At 45.6% G+C, this 20,198-nt stretch overlaps 3 protein-coding genes across 5 annotated transcripts in view; 2 read left to right on the plus strand and 1 right to left on the minus strand.

Annotated features, from left to right (window-relative positions):
- Positions 1–1,302, plus strand: part of crnkl1 (crooked neck pre-mRNA splicing factor 1) — a 14,116-nt gene extending 12,814 nt beyond the window's left edge. For both annotated transcript variants that reach the window (XM_086061089.1, XM_086061088.1), the window contains exons 14-15: positions 765–1,041; positions 1,102–1,302. In XM_086061089.1, coding sequence (XP_085917215.1) covers positions 765–1,041; positions 1,102–1,193 — 369 coding nt within the window. In that variant the 3' untranslated portion in view covers positions 1,194–1,302. The remainder of the gene's footprint in view (positions 1–764; positions 1,042–1,101) is intronic.
- On the minus strand, positions 1,195–3,945 carry naa20 (N-alpha-acetyltransferase 20, NatB catalytic subunit). The gene is made up of 6 exons (XM_086061092.1): positions 3,832–3,945; positions 3,278–3,302; positions 2,777–2,867; positions 2,516–2,651; positions 2,279–2,424; positions 1,195–2,198 (listed from the first exon to the last, which is right to left on the minus strand). Exons 1-6 carry the CDS (start codon positions 3,882–3,884, stop codon positions 2,113–2,115), a joined length of 537 nt encoding a protein of 178 aa, XP_085917218.1. The 5' UTR covers positions 3,885–3,945; the 3' UTR covers positions 1,195–2,112.
- On the plus strand, positions 3,704–20,107 carry cd109 (CD109 molecule). Of its 2 annotated transcripts, XM_086061084.1 has the most exons (34): positions 3,704–3,987; positions 5,007–5,242; positions 5,318–5,484; positions 5,570–5,598; positions 6,829–7,059; positions 7,136–7,261; positions 7,674–7,713; positions 7,792–7,873; positions 7,962–8,055; positions 8,742–8,868; positions 8,929–9,038; positions 9,259–9,492; positions 10,534–10,635; positions 10,707–10,769; positions 10,856–11,032; positions 11,096–11,260; positions 11,897–11,992; positions 12,994–13,063; positions 13,144–13,255; positions 13,631–13,748; positions 13,822–13,935; positions 14,008–14,217; positions 14,309–14,441; positions 14,571–14,747; positions 14,989–15,070; positions 15,939–16,167; positions 16,236–16,410; positions 17,140–17,330; positions 17,393–17,530; positions 17,610–17,675; positions 18,373–18,512; positions 18,746–18,902; positions 18,969–19,071; positions 19,583–20,107. In XM_086061084.1, the coding sequence occupies exons 1-34, from the start codon at positions 3,883–3,885 to the stop codon at positions 19,774–19,776; spliced, it is 4,593 nt and encodes a 1,530-aa protein (XP_085917210.1). In that variant the 5' UTR covers positions 3,704–3,882; the 3' UTR covers positions 19,777–20,107. The 2 variants fall into 2 exon arrangements, with proteins under 2 accessions (XP_085917210.1, XP_085917211.1); XM_086061085.1 differs by lacking the exon at positions 3,704–3,987 and having other exon boundaries at positions 4,009–5,142; positions 5,295–5,484.
- Positions 20,108–20,198: the final 91 nt, after the last annotated feature.

Here is a 20,198-nt window from a genome sequence, read left to right on the forward strand (position 1 = left end):
AATGTTTTTTTTTTTTAAGCGTTTTAGTGTTTAAAAAATGGGGAGAATTTCATCATATGGGATTTCTTTAGAAATATCTTGGGGAAGATTTATTTTTATGAAAAATATATACATTTTAAAATATATATTTTTTTATCCATTCATTCAAACTTATTTGTCATATAATTTTATATTTGGGGGGAAACTTTTTTTCTGAAAATGTTTTTTAAAATAGCAAATATTGAATTTTTTAATTTATTTTAAAAAACTACTTTTTTTTTAATGTACTGTTATCTCTTTTTTTTCTACACATTTTTATTGTTTTTCGAGTATTTGAATTTTTTTTAATGCAGGAAAAGCAGTTTAAAAGCCTGTTTGGTATCAATGCAGATAAAGCAATTCCCGTACGGAGGAAGAATAAAGCAAACATTGTTCTGAATGTTTTTTTTATATATATATATATATATATATATATATATATATATATATATTTATATATATATATATTTATATATTTATATATATATATATATTTATATATATATATATATATATATATATTTATATATATATATTTATTTATATATATATATTTATTTATATATATATATTTATTTATATATATTTATTTATATATATATATATATATATTTATATATATATATTTATATATATATATATATATATTTATATATATATATTTATTTATATATATATATATCATCTAAGAAAATGTCATTTTTTCATTTCTTCCCGATGGTGACATATTGTCTTTGTGGCCGCAGTCGGACGCGGGCTGGGAGGAGTACTACGACTACATTTTCCCCGAGGACGCCGCCAACCAGCCCAACCTCAAGCTGCTCGCCATGGCCAAGATGTGGAAGAAGAAGAAGCAGCAGACGGACGACGACCGGGACCAGAACCTTCAGGAAAAGGCCGTGAGGGACGAGGAGGAGACGGACACTGCTGCCGCCAAAGACGGGCCGGAGAACTGTGAGGAAAGCAAAGTTACGCAAGAGGAGAACACGTTTGATGACAGAGACGACAGCAGCAGCAGCAGCGAGGACGGGGAACAGGACGGGGAGAAGGACGGGGAGAAGGACGGGGAACAGGACGGGGAACAGGACGGGGAACAGGACGGGGAACAGGACGGGGAGAAGGAGAATGTGGACAAAAAGAAGGAAAAGAGCAAAAATGATGAGGCTCAAGATTAGGTTGTTTGTTTAGTTTTTTTACTGTCTTTATGATGACTACAACAGTTTCTTTTTTTCACAACAATAGTTTATTAAGAATGTACAGCCATTAAAGACAATTTGAAGCGCTTTTCACTCTCTGGCATCTTGGAAAACTTTTTGAGCATTTACTCGATATTTTTGCTGTCCCGCTTAATGTCCGTCTGCACCAACTCCACATTTCAAGTCGAGGTGCAACAATGAATCGACTCATTGGTTATCAGATGATAACAACAAATATTTTGATAATCGAATCACTGTTTAAAGCTTTTTTAAAGTTTCAAAAATTGTCCAACGATTCACAATTTCATCTTCTCAACAGGAAAGATTCTCAAATTATTATTTTTTTGTCCCCCCTGAAAGCAGACTGATTATCTTTGTGTTTAATCACAATAAGACATTTTTCTGACCTGTTACGGACCAAACAGTAACTGAATCATAAGTGGAAAATGTTTAATTTTCTTATTCTTCTTTTTGTCTGCTTATTGCAACTTTAGTATGAATAACCTGTAATTGAAATTAGGACTGAAACTGCCATAAAAAAATATATATATATATATTCCATCCCTTTATTTAAAAACAGAATATTGTTTCAAATTGACATTTATTGATCATGATTCAGGTTTGGTCCATAACATCCATCTAAAAAAATAACATGAAAGCCCCAAAAAGGTTTGCCGGTTTTTTTTATTTTTTATTATTCAACACAAAGATGATCTCTCTGTTTTCATGGACAAGTACAGAAATCAAGATTTACCGTTGAGACAGTCGTTGCTTGACTGGACAACGGATTAGTTGCTGATAAATGGTCGGAACTCCACTCGTGAGGCGAAAGCCTGTCGCAGGACTCAAACTCAAACCGCTTTGACTCGTGCCGTCCCCCAGTGAGCCACGAGCGTTGTCATTCGATGTCCTCAGGCCTGACGGGATGCGGCAGCGGGATGATGGACTTCTTGTCGGTGTCTCGGGACAAGGCTTTCCTCATGTCTGCACGGGGAGACGCACACAAACGATGTCAAGAGGGCCGCCAAACGCGACCTCCGTGACCGACGACCGCAAAATCCCACCGTAGGCGTCCTCGTCCGGCTCGCCGTTGCTGGCCGAGTAGTACTCGATGACGGTCCTGTAGACGCTGTAGCCCAGACGCTTGTACATGCTGACCGCCACCTGGTTGGAAACGCGCACAAACAGGTCCACGAAGAAGCCGCCCTTCCTGAGGGAAAAGGCAAAGAAGAAGGTAAACGCAATGCGTCGGCTTGTTGTTGTGTGTCACGAGAAGAGCGGCGAGCGAAAGTGACGGGAACCTTTCGGAGATCTCCTCCAGCATGTCCATAAGTTTGGCGGCCAATCCCAACCGCCGGAACTCCGGTGCGACAGACAACGCGGTGACGTGGCCGTGCCACTCCTCTCGAGCCACCGAACCCTCCGCCTTCCCCATGACTGCATACGCAACGGCAGCAAATACTGAATCTCAAACCATTCGGCCATTTCCTAATCACTACCTCAATCCACTATGTAGAAATCCTACTATAGTGACTGAGGCGAGCTTTTTTAAGCCAACTTACTGTAGCCCATGAGTTCGCCTCCGGGAGCCTCGGCGACGATGAAATACTCGGGCCAGTGAGCCAAGTACTGCAGGTAGAACGGGATCCCGTACTGATGTAAAAGCTCAGAGGAACGTTCAAGAAGTTTGGAGTTCTCAACTGACTTGACTCGCTGTTCATTTTAGGAATCGGTCCAACTGACTCCCAGAGGAGGATTTGCGGTCATTTTATTGTCGCGGTAGATCGCTGCAGTCTTCTGCCTTTTAGTTTCCTCCAGATAAGATTGGGGGGGGGTTGATAGCGCCTCAGAGTCCCTTGCTCCCAAATTTAGTAATAAACTTCCATTTGAGCTAAAAGCTGCCCGTTTTGTAGGCATTCTAAAAAGTATTCCAAGCATCTGTTTAGGCAGGTGTTCCAGGAAAATCTAATTGTTTTTTTGTTTTTTTTATCTTAATAGTGCTGAAGTGAATACATAACATTTACTTAAGGTGGCTGCAGAAGTGACAAGACCTTGAAGGATACAGTTTCTGTCAAAGGGTCCAAGTTGCTGTGGAATCAAAGGTACAATTTACTGTCATTTACAATCATCATTACTCTCTGTTGGCATATTATTTATTTTCACATCTTAGTAGGCTAAGTAGATCTCTTCTGCATACACGCAAAAGCTTTACTCATGTCATAAAATATACATCGCTTGCAATAATCATTTTCTTCATGATCAGTACGCGCCGACTAGCTTGCCAAAGTAACGTGATTTTATTTACTGCCTGGGTAACGCAGTAAATTAAAAATGTTTGCGATGACAGTTCGTCGACCGACTTATTTAGAAAGTAAACAAATGAACAAAACGTGACTTATCGAGTGCCATGTAATGTTTATCGTGTGGTGAATATAAAATCAGCCATTGTGTGAACGGAGTTTGGTGCGGTAGTACGTCACACACACACACACGCTCCCAGAATTTAGCCTGCTAACGTCCCACGTGTCGAACGTATAAAGTCACAAACAACAGCAACACGCGGGAAACAATATCAAACGGCCTGTTACGCTTTCGAAATAAGAAAAGTTGTGCTTACATATTGTTGAATTTAAACAAATCATCGCAGTTGAACGGCCGTAACGTCGTCATGTTGGAAATCCTTTATGGCAGGAATCGTCCCAGCAGCGCCCGCTGGCGGTCGGAGGTCAGCAGTGTAAACTACAGCTCATTTCGTCAATCCGCAATAATGGAAGTAAGTAAAGTATTCAAATAGTTATAAAGCACTTTTCATATAGAGAATTCACAAAAGTGTTAAACAAAAACAGTAGCTACAAGCTACTTGAAAACGCAGGGAGCTAAACTGCATGTTGTTGTTGTTTTACATTAAGCTAAGCTAGCAAGCTAGCTATAATAAAATGACTAGTGAAAAAAAATCAAGGCTACAGTTTCTAGTTTTGTTTTTGGTTGTTTCATTTGGGATACAATATGAACACTTGAAACCACTGTGTAAACCTATTTTTTCATTTCTTTTTGTCTTTACCACCACTCCAATATCTGGAATGACTTAATAGTGTGTATCAATCATGTGTTCTAATTACAGATGTGGTCATTGTTCTGCATTGTTACATTTAGATTTGATTAGCGTCAAAATGATCAAAAATCGAATGAATGAGTTAATTAGACCACATCAAAGCATCAGTCTGTATTAGTCAAACCATTTTATACATGAGTTTAGTTTGACTGTAATAACTGAAATTCATTTGGATTTCTACAAAGTTGTCAAACTCGAGGTCTGTGGATCAGATCTGTTCGGTTCCGCCATTTATGGGGCTTTGCTAGAAAAAAAAGACTTTCAACTGCACTGAACAGGAATAAAGCGTTTTCCTTGACTTTTATATTTCTTAATATCCATCCATTTGTTGTGTGGGCCTGTACGCAATAATGCGATGAGGAGATTAAACATATTGTGTTTTCACAGTCATAACGGAAACCCGAACTTGTGACCCGTGACAAAAAGGAGTTCTGTGTATTTGATTATATTGTTACCCGAGCAAGGATGTACTTTCCGCTTGGGAATGAACGTTAAAAGTCCAAATGTTACCTTTCAGTATGGGCTTTGGTGCTAATGTGTTGACGCTGACATCATCGCGACCCGCCCTGTTACGAAAGTCATCCAGAGTGACAAAACCTCCTTTTGATCAGCGGCAATCACAAACACGTCATGACCTGTCCCCCTTTTCTCCTTCCTTTGTGCTCACGGGCCCCACCTAGCGATCATGTCCCGGGCAGGGCGTGGACGCGGAAAGCGATCCTCGTGCATCTCCTCGGGGAGCCCGCCGGCTTTTCTCTGGCGTCCTCCTCGCGTGTGAAGAAAAAGGCCGCCAGAGGAGCGGCGAGCCTCATTCAGGTGAGTCCATGGAGCATCTTAAGCATGTTGGGGCCTTCGTGGGGCTGCTGGCCATCGCCGCCGCCGCCGCCGCCGCCGCCGCCCAGAACTTCACACACAGGTAAGCGAGCACGTTCCGCAGTTGACAAGAGTTGTGGGTTCATTTGCTGAAGAATTTCCCACGCTGGCGTTTCAGTTTGGATGGCGATCCGTCCTACTTGGTGCTGGTCCCCCGAGCGCTTCAAGCGGGACGTCCCGCGTCGTTGTCCGTCAGCATCCTGAGCGGCTCGGCGCTCACGGTGACGGCTCGCATCCTCCGCGGCAACCTGGAAGTCTCCTCGCGGACGCTGCTGCTGGCAGGAGGTGCCTCCGTCGCCTCCGTCGCTTGCTTTGCTTTCCTTTTGCTTTGACGTTTGAGCTCTGACGCCAACTCTCTGATTGATTGAAGGATCCACGCAGCTGCTGACGCTTCCACCTGTAAGTTCTTCTTCTTCTGCGTCTTCACGTGACCTCTGCCTTGCTCGGGAGGAAAAGAACGCCGTGTTCATTTCGGATGCAAATGGTTGCCATTTGATATAACGAAAGCAGAGCTTTCAGTTTGTAAGCCAAACTTAGCCAAGTTATCAAGTTCTCCGCTACTTGTTGCATTCATTTAGCCGTTTTTCGACCCTTAAACTGGTGAATGAAAAAATAAATAAAAACGTCTTCTTTTTTTTTTAAATCTCAAAAAGTTCATCATTAAATGGAAAATATTTGACAAATAAAACATTATTGCATACACATGCTTAACATGATAGTCCTTTGTTTAAATAATCGGTTAATTTATTTGAAGTAGTTGGCATCATGGTATTGATTAATTGGTTAATCAATTGTAATGAAATAGATTTTAAATGGTACAATTCTAATATCAATGAAAATCTACCTCTGCATTCAACTTTTTTTTTTTAAATCATTGGATTAAGTAATTGATAGATTTATTTATTGTAAATGCAAAAAAATGGTGAAATAAGTCTAAATGTACACTTTATTTATGCAATCAATAATTGTTAGCTCAATATTAATGTACAATACAAACGGGAATTCATTCAGAATTCATTTGTTTAAAAAAATCTTCAACATTTTTTCCAATTAGTTGACTGATTCGTTACTTTATTGTACTCAATAAAATTAAAATGGTAAAACTGACAATTTGACATGTTTCACATATTCTTTTTATTGTTTTACATAATTGGTTTATGATTTACAATTTAATAATATAAATAATAAAATTAGGAATGAATTATTATAACAAAATGTTTAACACATTTTACACAGATTTTTTTTAAATTATCAACTATAAAATGAAGACATAAGAATATTTGATTGTCTTTAAAACAAACAAAAATCTTTCTGATAAAACCCAGAATGAACTTGTGCACTTTTGTAAAATAAAATGAAGACATAAGATTGATTTCTCATTTGATCCTCTTTTTGTCATGTACACAAAATGAGTTGCATCACAGCAAACGCGTACTGGAGCATCCAGGCAACAGTTGGTCTAAGGGGACGGAGATGCCAGGGATCGAACCCGGGGCCTCGTGTATGCTAAACACGCGCTCTACCACTGAGCTGTATTATTGTCGCGTCAAAAGAACGTCTTGAAGTCAAATGTGGCGTTTGAGTGGAAAACGCAGAATGAAGCGGCTCGCTGTCGCCCCCTGTTGGCAGGCCCGCTTCGAGGACTCAAGTTCTCAATTCATCCTGGAGGTCACAGGTTACGAGGGCAGCCGGCATGTGTTTTCCAACACCACACATTTGTACTTTGAGCCCCCACGCTGCCAGACCTTCATCCACACGGACAAAGACTCGTACCGAGCGGGTCAGCCGGTCCGGATCCGAGTGGTCAGCCTTCGGGACGCCATGAAACCCTGCAACAGCTCGGCCGACGTCCTGATCAAAGTCAGACGAGCCGCCGCGAACCATCAATCGGTCCGCTGGCCGGCCGCGATGTTGATTTGCGCCGCTTGCCGTCCAGGACCCGCGGGGGAACCTTCTCCGGCAGTGGCGCGCCGCTCAGCCCACCCTCGGGGTTCTTTCCAGAGAGTTCCGTCTGTCCCGGGAACCGCCGCTGGGCCGCTGGACCGTCTGCGTGCTGATGGACGTGAGTGTGACGGACGGACGGACATCACAAAACAATTTTCACAAGTCCATTTGTCAATCTAATCGCATTTTATGTCGTGTAACATTTTCAGTCTTGTCCCCCCCACATAAGAACTACATGGGAAACATTTTTGGGGATTATCTCATGTTTTTATTTGTTATGTTGCAACTTAATATGTAACGTTCTTAACATAAACATCATCCAATCACGAAGCAGAAGTGTTGACATCATCCAAACGATGCCTTTTTATTGGTTTAGACATGCAAATATGTCAGCTGTGAATGTTTCCATTCAACTCTTTGTTGTCACGCCGAAAGGGTGACGCGGCAGTAAAACAGGCCAAAAATCCACATGTAGTCAACGTGCTCTATGGGTTGTTTACACACAGCCGATGTTTTTGTCTGCTCCACAGGGGGGCGCCACTTACAAACACGTGTACGTGGAAGGCTACGGTAAGATCGTGCCGGATACGGCGTGAACATGTGGGGAAGGTGAAGGTGTCTTGATGCGTGCTCGCCGTCACTCCGCAGCCATGCCCAAGTTCAAAGTCATGTTGGACCTTCCTGACGTCATCCATCGTGAGGACACGCTGCGGGGGCGCGTCTCAGCCAGGTCAGAAAGTCGGCGGCGCGCGCTCGCTCGCTCGTTCGCTCGCAGACAGTGACGTGTTTTTTCCTCTCGTGGATGACGACTTGTGCAGGCACAAGAACGGACAACCTGTGAGAGGACACGTCAACATAACCGTGGTGCATCACTATCATGGACGGCAAGAAATCTACGAGGAAGTCAGACAGGTCGCCACTCTTGTATGCTACCGTGCGGGAAAGTGCAATCTTGCTTTCCGTATGCTCGTCGTCAATTCAGGGCTCGCTTTAACACAAATTTGTCTGGAGTGGAAGTTTCATATTTTGTCCAGAATGAATTTGATAACTTCATTATTTTTTCATGTGCAATTCATACCTTTAAAAACAATTTTGTTTCCCACTTGCTGTCGCCTGAAGATGACGTCACCTGTGCTAAGGAAGTAGCTAGCGACCAATCATGGCTCACCTGTTTTCTGGGTTTTGTCGGCAAACTGAGCCACAGCAAGCAAAAAAGAAAGCGCTGGGACGAATATGTGCATTATGAATTCACATGGCTAACACAATGTGTGGCGTTCCACAGGGTTCAATACTGGGGCCTCTGCTGCTTAATCCTGTTTTTTAAAAAATATATATATATATCTACTTTCCCGAAATAAATGCATGTTCATCAGAAGTATTTTACAGCTCAAATGTTTAACCGTGGCCGTGCGTGTGCTCGGCAACATCGGCATAACGCGTTCCTATTTTATTTTGAAGGCCTGACTTGTTTGCCCGAGTTTTGCCTCGCCAACCGGGAGGCTTGTTCACGGAGTATGCCTCGTCCTCTCGTCAAGCCTTCGTACGCAAAAAGTTGCAAGTGGCAGCCATTTTGATCCAGGAGCCGGTTTGCGTTTCAGTTGGACGTCGGCGCGGACTTCGAGTTTGCTCTTCCCGATTATCACCCGATGAGCGGCCCTCCCAACAGGATGTACCGCGACAGGCAATTCCTGGAAGTGATCGCCAACGTGACCGAACGGCAAACAGGTGAGCCGGCCGCCATCCCGAGCCGACGTGGCGACCTTTTGACCCTTCCTTCATCTTCAGGCGTCATCGTGGGCTCCAAGGCCCGAGTGTGCGTGGCGGAGCACGCGTACCAACTGCACTTTGACGGCCATCCCAAAATTCTCAAGCCTTCCACGAGCTTCACGGCGACAGTAAGAGCGGCACGTGCACGTCTACAACGTGCCAGCAGGGGGCGCCACAATCATGACTCGCGCCGTTCAAAATGTGTTCACGCAAAAGAAAAATCAAGTTAGCTATGAAATGACACAAAATAAATCAAATGAATCGTCGTGAGTCATGATTTGCGGCCCAGCGTGCGTGCGTGCGTGCGCGCGCGCGTCACCGTCCGCGTGTTGTCGTCGTCGTCGTCAGGTGCACGTGTGCAAATCCAACAAGCAGCCGTTGTCACGCGAGGACACCAAGAAGACGCTCAAAGTGTCCGTCATGCAACAAGGTTGGCGGGACGAGTACATGCACAACATGGAGGCGGGATGGCCACGCCCTTACGCCAACGCGTCTGTGGACATGGAGTTCGCCATCCCTGCGGACGGCGCCGTCCTCGTCCACTTCCTGCTCGGCGACGACACGCGAGCGCTCAGCATCCACGTACGTCACGCGGGAGCATGCGTCAAAATGACAAATGTTGCGCTGGACGTTCCAAGTTAATGAAAACTGACCGAAAAACTCAAACTCAAATTCCAAAAAATGTTTTGTTAACCAATTAAAGTAAAAACGAAAATGCTTTAAAAAAAAAAAAAAAAAAGGAAAACTAACTTTTTAAATGTGATTTTAAGTATATTTATTTCAATATTAACCGTATAAACAAATGATGTCATCTAGCAGCGGCCAATAGAAAAGCACCTTCAGAGGTGACAAATTTACCTGCTTGACTTTCGGCTCCAATGGCTCGCCTCGCCTCGCCTGCTTTTTTATGTCACTCAAATGCAAAATATTAACTCATTGACTGGCAGCCATTTTTGCCTGAAGCAACCCCCTTTGCAGCCGGCTGTTTTACTGGATCGTGACTGATTTTGCAAAACCCACAGAATATTGTGTTCTATTGCTATCAAAACATGGAACCGACATAATATAAAATATTGAAAAAATAATAATAATAAAAAAGAAAAACACGGAACCTACCAAAAGAAAGATTAGAGTCTCTTCATTCATCAGGAAAAAAATGTATTTTTCTATCTGTTTCCGTTTTGCAGCAATTAGCATTACAATATAGCTAAGTTTCATCATTATTCACAAATCTGCTTTAAATTGTGCTTGTTTTGCAACATGGCCCTGGTTGATCTCTTATACACTCTGCTGCCACCTGTTGGCCGTTTTTGCTTCAAGCATTCTCTTCAGGTCAGAGGCCGCGTCAAAGCCTTCTCTATGCTCTAGCATAAAAAACGTACAAATGCGTCTTTGGGAGCATGGTAAAAATTTAAAATAGAAGGTATTTATATGTTTTTGGGAGAAAATGAGTTCAATATAATATATATATATTTTTTTAACTAACGTGAGAACTAAGCATTTTTTAAAGAACTAAAACTAATAATAGCGACCAGAAGCACCCCGAAAACGAAGTCAATTTGAAAACAAAGCAAAATCCAAAGGAACAAAACTGCAAATTCCCACCGTGAACTCACCCGGCAGGCCTCGTTGGACGACAGCTACCAGATGCTGCAGCTCCGCTCCAGCTACGCGTCTCCCACTCACTCCTACGTCCGCGTCCAAAGCGCCTCCAACGCCGCGGAGGTAAAGTCAGGTGACGTCCGACGCGCCGGCGTTCCAAGTTGCTGTTTGAAGCGTCTGCGGATTGCTTTTAGGTGGGGGTCCCGTTGGCGCTGGACGTGGACGCCACGTTCGCCGGGACTGGAATTCACTACGTGGCGAGTCCTCCTCCAAGATGCCGTCGCTTCTGAATTCGGACCTCGGGCCGGAGGTTTTATTCCGCATGTCGTGGGTCGTCCTTCAGGTGAAGTGCGGAGGTGATGTCGTTTCTGCCGGGAAAGGTTCTTCCCGTCGGCTGACTTTGGTTCCGGAAGCTTCCTGGACCCCGATGGTCTCCGTGATCGTCTTCGCGGTGCGAGAAGACGGCGAGGTGATCAACGACGTGATTTGCCTGGACGTCCGTCCCTTCCTGCGCAATCAGGTGGGTGGTTCGTCGCGGTTGCTAAGCAACGGCGGCCGGCTGACGCCGACGATTGACGCGCAGGTGTCGCTGAGCTGGAGCGAGCCAGTGAGCGGACCGGGAGGTCGGGTGACGCTGAGGGTCTCCACGGCGGAGGCGGGCTCTCTGGTGGGGATCCTGGTGCAGGACAAGGCGCCGCGGTGGGCCGAGTCGCACCGTGACGACGGAAAGATGACGACGATGATGATGGTGAGACTTTGTCTTTTGGAGCAAATCTCCAAATCGCGTCAACAGGATCTTTCGTGCGATCAATATGAAGTCGCAAATGGAAAATCCCCGAGTCGCGCATCTACGGGTAACTTTCGTCAATATCGAAATCCGCAAAGCGACGATAATCTCGCAGTTGAGCTCGCAGACAGCATTGCAACAGTTACCTTCAGAAAGTATCTTAGTTACTTTAATGATTACTTCACTTCAAATAGTTTACTCGTGACTCCATTTTAAAAGTAACTCAATGACTTTACAGATGACTTGATTTAAAAGTAACTTTGTTACTTGACTTAAAAGCAAAATAGTTTACTCGTGACTCCATTTTAAAAGTAACTCAGTTACTTTACTGCTTTAGTTGCTTCACTGATTATATTACAAGTTTCTCTCAGTAGTTGCTCGACAGCCCCGCTGGAAAAAAAAAAGAAGAAGAAAGACAATCGGAGCCAGATTCGATTGAAAATGCCTTTTGACGGAATTCTGCCACAACAGGAGCGTGAATGCGATTTTTAGATGACCGGAGATGCTTGTGGAAATTCCATCCGCCGCCGCGCCCGCGCCAACAAAACGTGTCGCGCTGATCTTTCGGTCACCCGCCTTCTTCTTTGTCTTTGTCAGGCGCTGCAGGAGAAGGACAATTATCACGTTTCCCCGGGGGAGCAAAATCAATATCCCCAGCACGGTGGAATGGGAGATCCGCTCTCAGTCTTCACGGTTCTCGCACGCACACACACACACACACACTTGTCTTTTATGTTCTTGTGTCACTGCCCACATTCTTCTCTTTCAAACGCATTGTCATCAGTGTCAGGGAACCTCCGCCAAGGCAAAAGCAGACAATTGTCCGACGTCGTTCCCGGCGTCTGCTCTGAATTCCGATTCTGAGATGTGTCTCAATACTTTCGTTCATATTTCAATCCTCTTATCTCCAGAAATTCCTCACTGGGGCAAAATATTAAGTACAGCAGCTCATAGGAGTAATCTGATAACTTTTTTTCAAAGTTTTTCAAAAAAGAGCGTAAAAAAATGTCTACCTGTAAATTATACTTTAATTACTCACATTTTTTATTTTATTATTTACATTGATTCATTTAATTAATTGTTTATTTATTTTATTTTATTTGAGTTAAATGACCAATTATGTGAAAACATAAATTATTTTAACACTCGTTTTTTTCCTTAATGCAAACAATAACAAATTATTTAATAAATCAACATTTTTCTAGCTTAAAATCTAATTGTATTTTAACTTTATTATTCATAATGATTTTAGTTATAATTAATAAATTATGGAATCCAATTAATAAAACAGGCACTAATGAAAGTTTTTGCAAATTGTTTAATTTTACAAATATAAAAAAAAAACTATTTTTTTTACGATTTAAAATAAATGAATATATTACTTAATACATAAATGTTTGTTTAAATGTATAGAGTACGTATAATTGCTATTTCCAAAATTAATTATTCTTGTTTAATTTTGTATAAATGAGCAAATTAGGTATGCATATTTTTAGATCATGTACATGCAAATTTTATGACAATAAATCGATTAAGCTCTAATTAAAAAAAAAAAAAACTTCCTTTTTATTCTCCAACTTTTGAATGAATGAAAGAAATATGGCAGAAGTCTTGTGCGTGTGCGTGTGCGTGTGCGTGTGCGTGTGCGTGTGATGCCAACGCGAAGTCAAAGGTTGTCGTTGTTGTCGTTGCAGTCGTGTGAGCTTGTTGTTTTGACGGACGCGCGCGTCCACGCGACCGATCCCGGCATGCTCGCGGAAGGAGGTCAAGTTGAACAAGATCTCCGGTTGGACAGTTTGGACCCGCTGACGCCGCGTTGACGTCCATGTCGCTTGTCCCTACAGGACCGGACTACGAGCAGGACCACATGGACTCCGAGTACCAGGATGAGGACTACATGTGGGGATCCGACGATTGTCCTCCAGAGACGTGGATATGGACGGAAACCTTCACAGAGTGAGGCCCCTCCCTGAGTTAATTGGCTGATTACTCCATTTAAAAGGAACTTAGTTACTTCACTGATTGCTTGATTTTAGAACTGTTACATTACTCATTACTTGATTTAAAAGTAGCATAGTTACTTTGCTGATTACATCGTTTAAAAGTAATTCAGTTACTTTACTGATTGCTTCATTCAATTAGTTACTTTACTGATTACTCGATATAAAAGTAATTTATTTTCTTCACTGATTACTTGAATGAAAAGCAACTTAGTTGCTTTACTGATGACTTGATTCTAGAAGTAACTAAGTTCAATTCCAAGTGACTTTATTAGTTCCTCTGAAATATTCGGCGCAGCCGAGCAATCCTGCTCGTGTGTTGTCGTTGCAGCGATTCAAGGATGGCGGAGATGAGGGTGACGGTTCCGGACGGCATCGCCACCTGGACGGCCACCGCCTTCGTCATGTCCCCCACGCTCGGCCTGGGTCTCGTCCGGACGCCCGCCCGGGTACGAAACGATCCCGCCGCCTTTTCCCGTGAGTCCTCTCGGGTCTGACGGGAAGTGTGGCGACCTCGCGCAGCTGAACGTCTCCAAGGAACTCCTCCTGTCCGTCCACCTGCCGCCCGTCGTCATCCGCGGCGAGGAGATGGTGCTGGAGGTCCGACTCTTCAGCAACCTCCACGTGGACCTGCAGGTCGGGATTGGCATTTGTGCCGATGACGTGTGGCGGCGACACGCATGTGTTTGGTTGCGCGTTTGTGCTCAGGTGCTGGTGACGCTGGTCCACAACGACACTTTTGAGTTGGCGTTAGCGTACGACTCGCAGCTGGCGGAGCGGCGGGTGTTAGTGGGCAAGAAGAGCGCCGCCTCCGTCCTGGTTCCCATCCGGCCGCTGGTCCTCGGCGACGTCAGTGTCACGGTGATGGCAAAGTCCTACGTGGGCGTCGACGCGGCCCAAGGGACCGTCCTGGTCAAGGTGCGGCGGACCAACGGCGCTTCTCTTCGGCGTAGCTTAGCATGGCGACGCTAACGGCGTCGGCGGACGTTTGACGCTGAGCGCTTTGCAGGCCGAAGGCGCGGAGCAGTCGTTCTCGTCGTCGCTGCTGCTGGATGTTTCGTCTCATCTGTCCACCTCCGTGACGTTCGCGTTCCCTGACGAGGTGGTGCCGGGAAGCAGGAGGGCCTGGCTGACGCTGGTCGGTACGGGAACGCACGCAACGTCCACTCCAACCTCAAGAGGGCAGCGCTAACCCGAAGTCAACCGATGACATTCTGGTTGACGTTTTTTTTCTTCGCTTTCCTTGTTGACGTTTTTGTGCAACGGCGCAGGAGACATCTTGGGCCCGTCCATCCAGGGCCTGGACGCTCTGATCCGGTTGCCGTCGGGCTGCGGCGAGCAGAACATGATCCACTTTGCGCCCAACATCTACGTTCTGCTCTACCTCAACGCCACCGGGCAGCTCCAGCAGGACGTCCGCCGGACGGCCGTGGCCTACATGGAGTCAGGTGGCGTCCGCGCATCCGCACAACCGTCGCTTTACTCGCGCGCGTTGGGTCACTCGCGAGCCGGAGCTCCTCTCGGGCTGATTTGGGGCCGGAGGTGACGGCGCATATACACAAACGAGCCTTCGCACCTCAGGACGCTTTTGAGTCCCGTCGCGGAACGTCTTTGGTGAAAAGACAATAAAGTGTGGCTCGGCTGCGAGCCTTGCGGAACGCCTTTGAGAAGAATTTGATTGGTCAGCAGGTTACGAGGGAGAGTTGTCCTACCAGCGAGCGGACGGGTCCTTCAGCGCCTTTGGCGAGCGAGATCCTTCTGGAAGCACCTGGTGAGTTCATCAGGGAACGAGGACAGCTCACAATATGTCGGACAACATTCAAGTTGAGGACATTGTCGTGTTGAGCGAACCTTCGGCGTTAACCGTCCTGTTGTGTTGTGGCTAAAAATCACCCACTTTCAATTTAAAGAACAAATGTTTGCTCTTCGCTATCGAACCTGGCGCCACATTTTCAAAACATCGAGCACATACCGGGTCAAAATGACCCAACAAAGGTTTTTTTTTGCTGTGAAACTTCACATCAACAGAGTTAAGAAATGGCAACGTTTGATTTATGCGCAATGAAAACCGTTAAGCGATAAGCAACGTTTATTGGCTCGGTTTTGGAAAATGTAACATTCTGGGTCAAATTGACCCGTTTTAAGAGTGAAAATGATTGGCATGGAATCGTATCGACAGACAATTAAAATGCTTCACTTTGACATATTTTCAATTAAATGTTAAATGTCTATCTTAATACTTCTGGAACATTAAACATAGCCTCATTTTCAAATTGAAGATACGAATGAGGTTTTTTTTTTGCTCGGAAACTTCTCATCAATTTCAATGTTTCACTTTGACCGATTTTCAATGAAAATGGCAACTAATGTTTATCGGAATCATTAAACATACTTTTTCATGTCTTGAGACATTTGAAAGTGAAAGAACTACAAATTGTAGCGCTTCATGATGAATTATAATGTTGTGTGATTTGCCGCGGTGCGTTTTCATCATTAAACCGACCCGGGAACATCATTGCTGTTAAAAAAAGAACCCTCTCGTCTTGCGAGAAAATCCAGTCCAGAGCTCACAGTACCTCGTAGAGTTCATCTTGGAGAGCATTGCGGTTCCGATGCTGACGACGGGTCGCTCGGCTCAGGCTGACCGCCTTCGTGCTGAGATGTTTCCTGCAGGCGCGACCGTTCATCAGCGTGGACGAGCACGTGGCGCGGGCGGCGGCCTCCTGGCTGGTCCGCCGGCAGGCGGCGGACGGCGTCTTCCGGGAGCCGGGCCGCGTCATCCACACGGAGCTCCGGGGAGGTCTGGACGGGCCCGTGTCGCTGACGGCGTACGTCCTCATCGCGCTGCTGGAGGATCCTCGCGTCAGGGTGAGACGGCAAATCTTTTGGGCTCCGGGGAAGCCTTTCAAGTTGCCGGCTGTTGTTCTGCCCGCCAGGCCGAGTACGGCGGCCAGGCGGCGGCGGCGCTGACGTTCCTGGAGAGCCGACTTGCGGCGGGTCACGTGTTCAGCAACTACAGCCTCAGCTTGGTGGCCTACGCGCTGGCCATGGACGGCGGCGCCAGCGGCCACGACGCCCTCGACCAGCTGATCGGACGGGCGGACATGTTGGGTAAGTGCTTCCGGGGTCGTGTCGGCCATGTTGGACGTGGCGAGTATGAGCTTCAGAAAGTCACGTCCGATGACGTGCGCGAAGTGAATGTCGGCATTTTGCGCACAAACTCTATTTTGGCAAGCAAAAGCAACGTACAGCCGTGCCTTGAGATGCAAGTTGAATTTGTCATTCGGAACACTTGTATCTCAAATGATTTTACCCCATTGAGATGAATGGAAATGCCATTAATACATTCCTGCCTCTCTCCATAAAACATTTGTAATAAGGAAAACAGCACTCTATATTATTATACTTCATAAAAGCATAATCATCGAATCGGATATAATAGAATATTGATTATCAAATTAATCATCAACTATTTTGATCCATTAGAGACAATGTTGAACTCCAAATGGACTTATATTGTGTGTCTGCATGTGTTCAACAATCCGTTGCTAACGACTGCGAGTGTCATTGCTAAGTGTTAGCATGTCTTCGGCATTTTGCATTTTGTGTTAGCATTAAGCTCGGTGAGGGGGTTTTGTTGACTTTATGGCAAACTGCAGCGCGTTGCTAAGTCACTTGATTGGACTTTTTTTTTTATAAAAACGCCATCTTGACTTGTTGGGCCACTCGTATCTCAAGGCGCCGCCGTATGTAACTTTTCATCAGAAAACGACATTTGTTGCTTTTCTTTCATTTTGTTCTCATTCCTCTCAAATTCCAATTTCTCCTTTGACTTTGCAGACGGCGTTCCCAGATGGACGTCGCCCGCCGCCGACCTGGCGTCGTCATGGCAACCCAGCTCGACGGACATCGAGACGGCGTCCTACGCGCTGCTGAGCCTGCACAAGCTGGGCCGCCTGGCCGAGGGCGGCGGCCTGCCCGAGTGGCTCGGACGCCAGCGCAACCCCACCGGCGGCTTCGGCAGCACTCAGGTGAGTGACAAAGACGCCATGTTGGAAATCCAACATTGCTCCCGCCGCGTGTGCTGCGGCAGGACACGGTGGTAGCGCTGCAGGCCTTGTCGACGGCCGCCGTCTCGCTTCACCGCCGCGACGTCGACTTGAGGGTCGACGTTAACGACACCGTCTTCCGCATCGGCGCCGACAACCGGCGCCTCCTGCAGACGCTAGAGGTACACAACAGCCGCTCGCCATTTTGTCGGTCTTGGCGCAAAATGCTGACAACAAGTTTCGTGTTTGGGTGTCGATCAGGTGGAGCCGAAGGAGCATCTCTACCTGCAGGTGACGGCGGATGGGCGTGGCCTTGCTCTTCTTCAGGTACCAAGTGTCCTCTTCTCTGACCTGCAACCGCTTCCTTTTTGAGAAGGCTCAACAAACAGAAAGTATTCGTTGACATCACTTGCGTTGGAGCTTGAATGTAAACCATCAACCGCACTTTTCAAAAAAAAATAAAAAATAAAAACGGATGAAATCTAAAATCCAGTTCAGTTGCCAAATTGCTGTTTTGGTCAAAATTCAGATTCGCTTGCCGAAAAGTTGCTTAACTCATTGACTGCTAGCCATTTTCACTGAAGCAACCCCCTTTGCTCCCGACTGGTTTTCTGGATTTTCACTGAAGCAACCCCCTTTGCTCCCGACTGGTTTTCTGGATTTTGACTGATTTTTTTATGGCCCACAGAATATTGTGTTCTATTGCTATCAAAACACGGAAGCTACCAAAAGAAAGATTCCAGTCTCTTCTTCCATCAGGAAAAAAAAGTTTATTTGTATCTGATTCTGTTCTGCAGCAATTAGCATTAGAATAAGTTTCATCATTATTCACAAATCTGTTGCCTGTTGCAACACGGCCCTGGTTGATCTCTTTTGCTCTGCTGCCACCTGCTGGCCGTTTTTCTAATAACTACCATTGCTTGAAGCGACCTCTTCAGGTCAGAGGCGGCATCAAAGCCTTCTGTGTGCTCCAGTTTAAAAAAAACATCAAAAATGTATCAATACGTCAACTTGTCGTCTGCAGCTCAACGTGATGTACAACGTGAGGACGGACGGTCCGAGCCGCCGCCGGAGAGGCGCCCACTCCCCCGGTGCTTTCGACGTGCACGTGCGTCTGTTGGACGAGGGCGGAGACTCGCACGCGTACCTGGACGTGTGCTGCAGGTGCGTCAAGCGCGAGCGGCCGCCGTTTTTCTGAATACTTGATGACGTGACGTGGCGTGGCGTTGCGTGGCGTGGCGTGACGTGACGTGGCGTGGCGTGGCGTGGCGTGGCGCGACGTGACGTGACGTGGCGTGGCGTGGCGTGGCGTGGCGTGGCGTGGCGTGGCGTGGCGTGGCGTGGCGTGACGTGGCGTGACGTGGCGTGACGTGACGTGACGTGACGTGACTTGGCAGTCTTGGCAAAGGCGGCGGCCTGAACGCCACCGGCATGGCGCTGGCCGAGGTGGGCCTGCTGAGCGGCTTCAGCCTGGCGCCCGAAGCCGTCCGACTTGATGGATTTGTGAAGAAGGTGGAGACGCGCGCCGGGAAAGTCATCGTCTACCTCGACTCGGTGAGACGGCGCCGACCTGGTTACGTGTGCGTGTGCTACAACGCGTGCGTGCGTGTGTGCGTGTAGATCACGACACAGGTGGAGTGTGTGCACATTCCTCTGCTGGTGGAGTTCAAGGTGGCCAAAATCCAGGAAGCCGTCGTCCTCGTCTACGACTACTACCAACCACGTGAGTCGATAGAATGAACACAAAGTTACAAAAATCACCCAAAAACGAAAATGCTTCTAAAAAAAATTAAAGAGACGACATCTTACATTTACACAACTAATTATAGCAAAAATGTCCTTTGTTTTGGTCTTTGTCGAATAATATCATACGTGAGCTTTTCATTTGAAATGGATTTATATCTTGCAGCACTTCTCAATATTATTCAAAGAAAACTTATACCAAAACTTGAAACTAGGATAGAGTTGCAAATTAGGGTTGTAAACTTGGGTTTGGGTTTCAAAATAGGGATAAGGGTTTAAATGTGTGTTTTTCAAATTAGGATTTCAAACCATGATTAAGGTTTTAAATTAGAGTTAGCATTTCAAAGATGGGTTTCAAAAATTGGGGTTACGCTTTTAAAATAAGATTGGGGTTTCAAATGAGGGTTTAAAAAACGGAATTAAAACTAACTGCATTAAAAAAAAAAGAAGTCCATTAAAGTGGATGACATTGTGCTCGGTCCGTTTGTCAGGCCGTCGGACGGTGCAGACGTACGTGTCGGAATGGCGAGAGAACGCGGACCCGTGCTTGTTTTGCGGCCGCGACTGTCATCAGTGCAGGAGTGACGACATTTGGACGGATCTCAGCGCCGCCGCCGGCCTCAAGCTCCACCCCCTGCTTGCTCTTCTTCTCGTCGTCTTTACTATGACGATGCAACAGCTGTGATGTCGTCATCAACAACATCTGGGCAACTTCTGGAGTCTGACTGGATACAAATAATGTCTTTAGTTCTCTGATGATTCCAAATAAATGCAAATGTAAATTATTTGTGGCTAAGCATAAACATATATTTGCGTTTGCTAGATTATTTGTTTGTTCACTATTGACGTTGGTTATTGGAATGTTGAGCTTTTTTAGGTACATATGAAATATACATCTTCATTAAAACACTGTAAACTAAAGTGGGCCAGTCTGAGCCATGAAACTCCAGGACTGAAAATGAGTCTGCAGGTTTGTCTTCTCAATTCTGTCATGCACTTCATGTCATGTTGTTTGAATCATCTTTTTATTGAGACAAATAAACACACATTTGACAATGATCTCATCTCCATTTTCACATCAATTTAGTTTCCCAGTGTGTGAAATGT

The sequence above is a fragment of the Leptonotus elevatus genome, chromosome 18 (assembly GCF_054856555.1).
Source record: "Leptonotus elevatus isolate MCC_2025b chromosome 18, RoL_Lele_1.0, whole genome shotgun sequence".
NCBI lineage: Eukaryota > Metazoa > Chordata > Actinopteri > Syngnathiformes > Syngnathidae > Leptonotus > Leptonotus elevatus.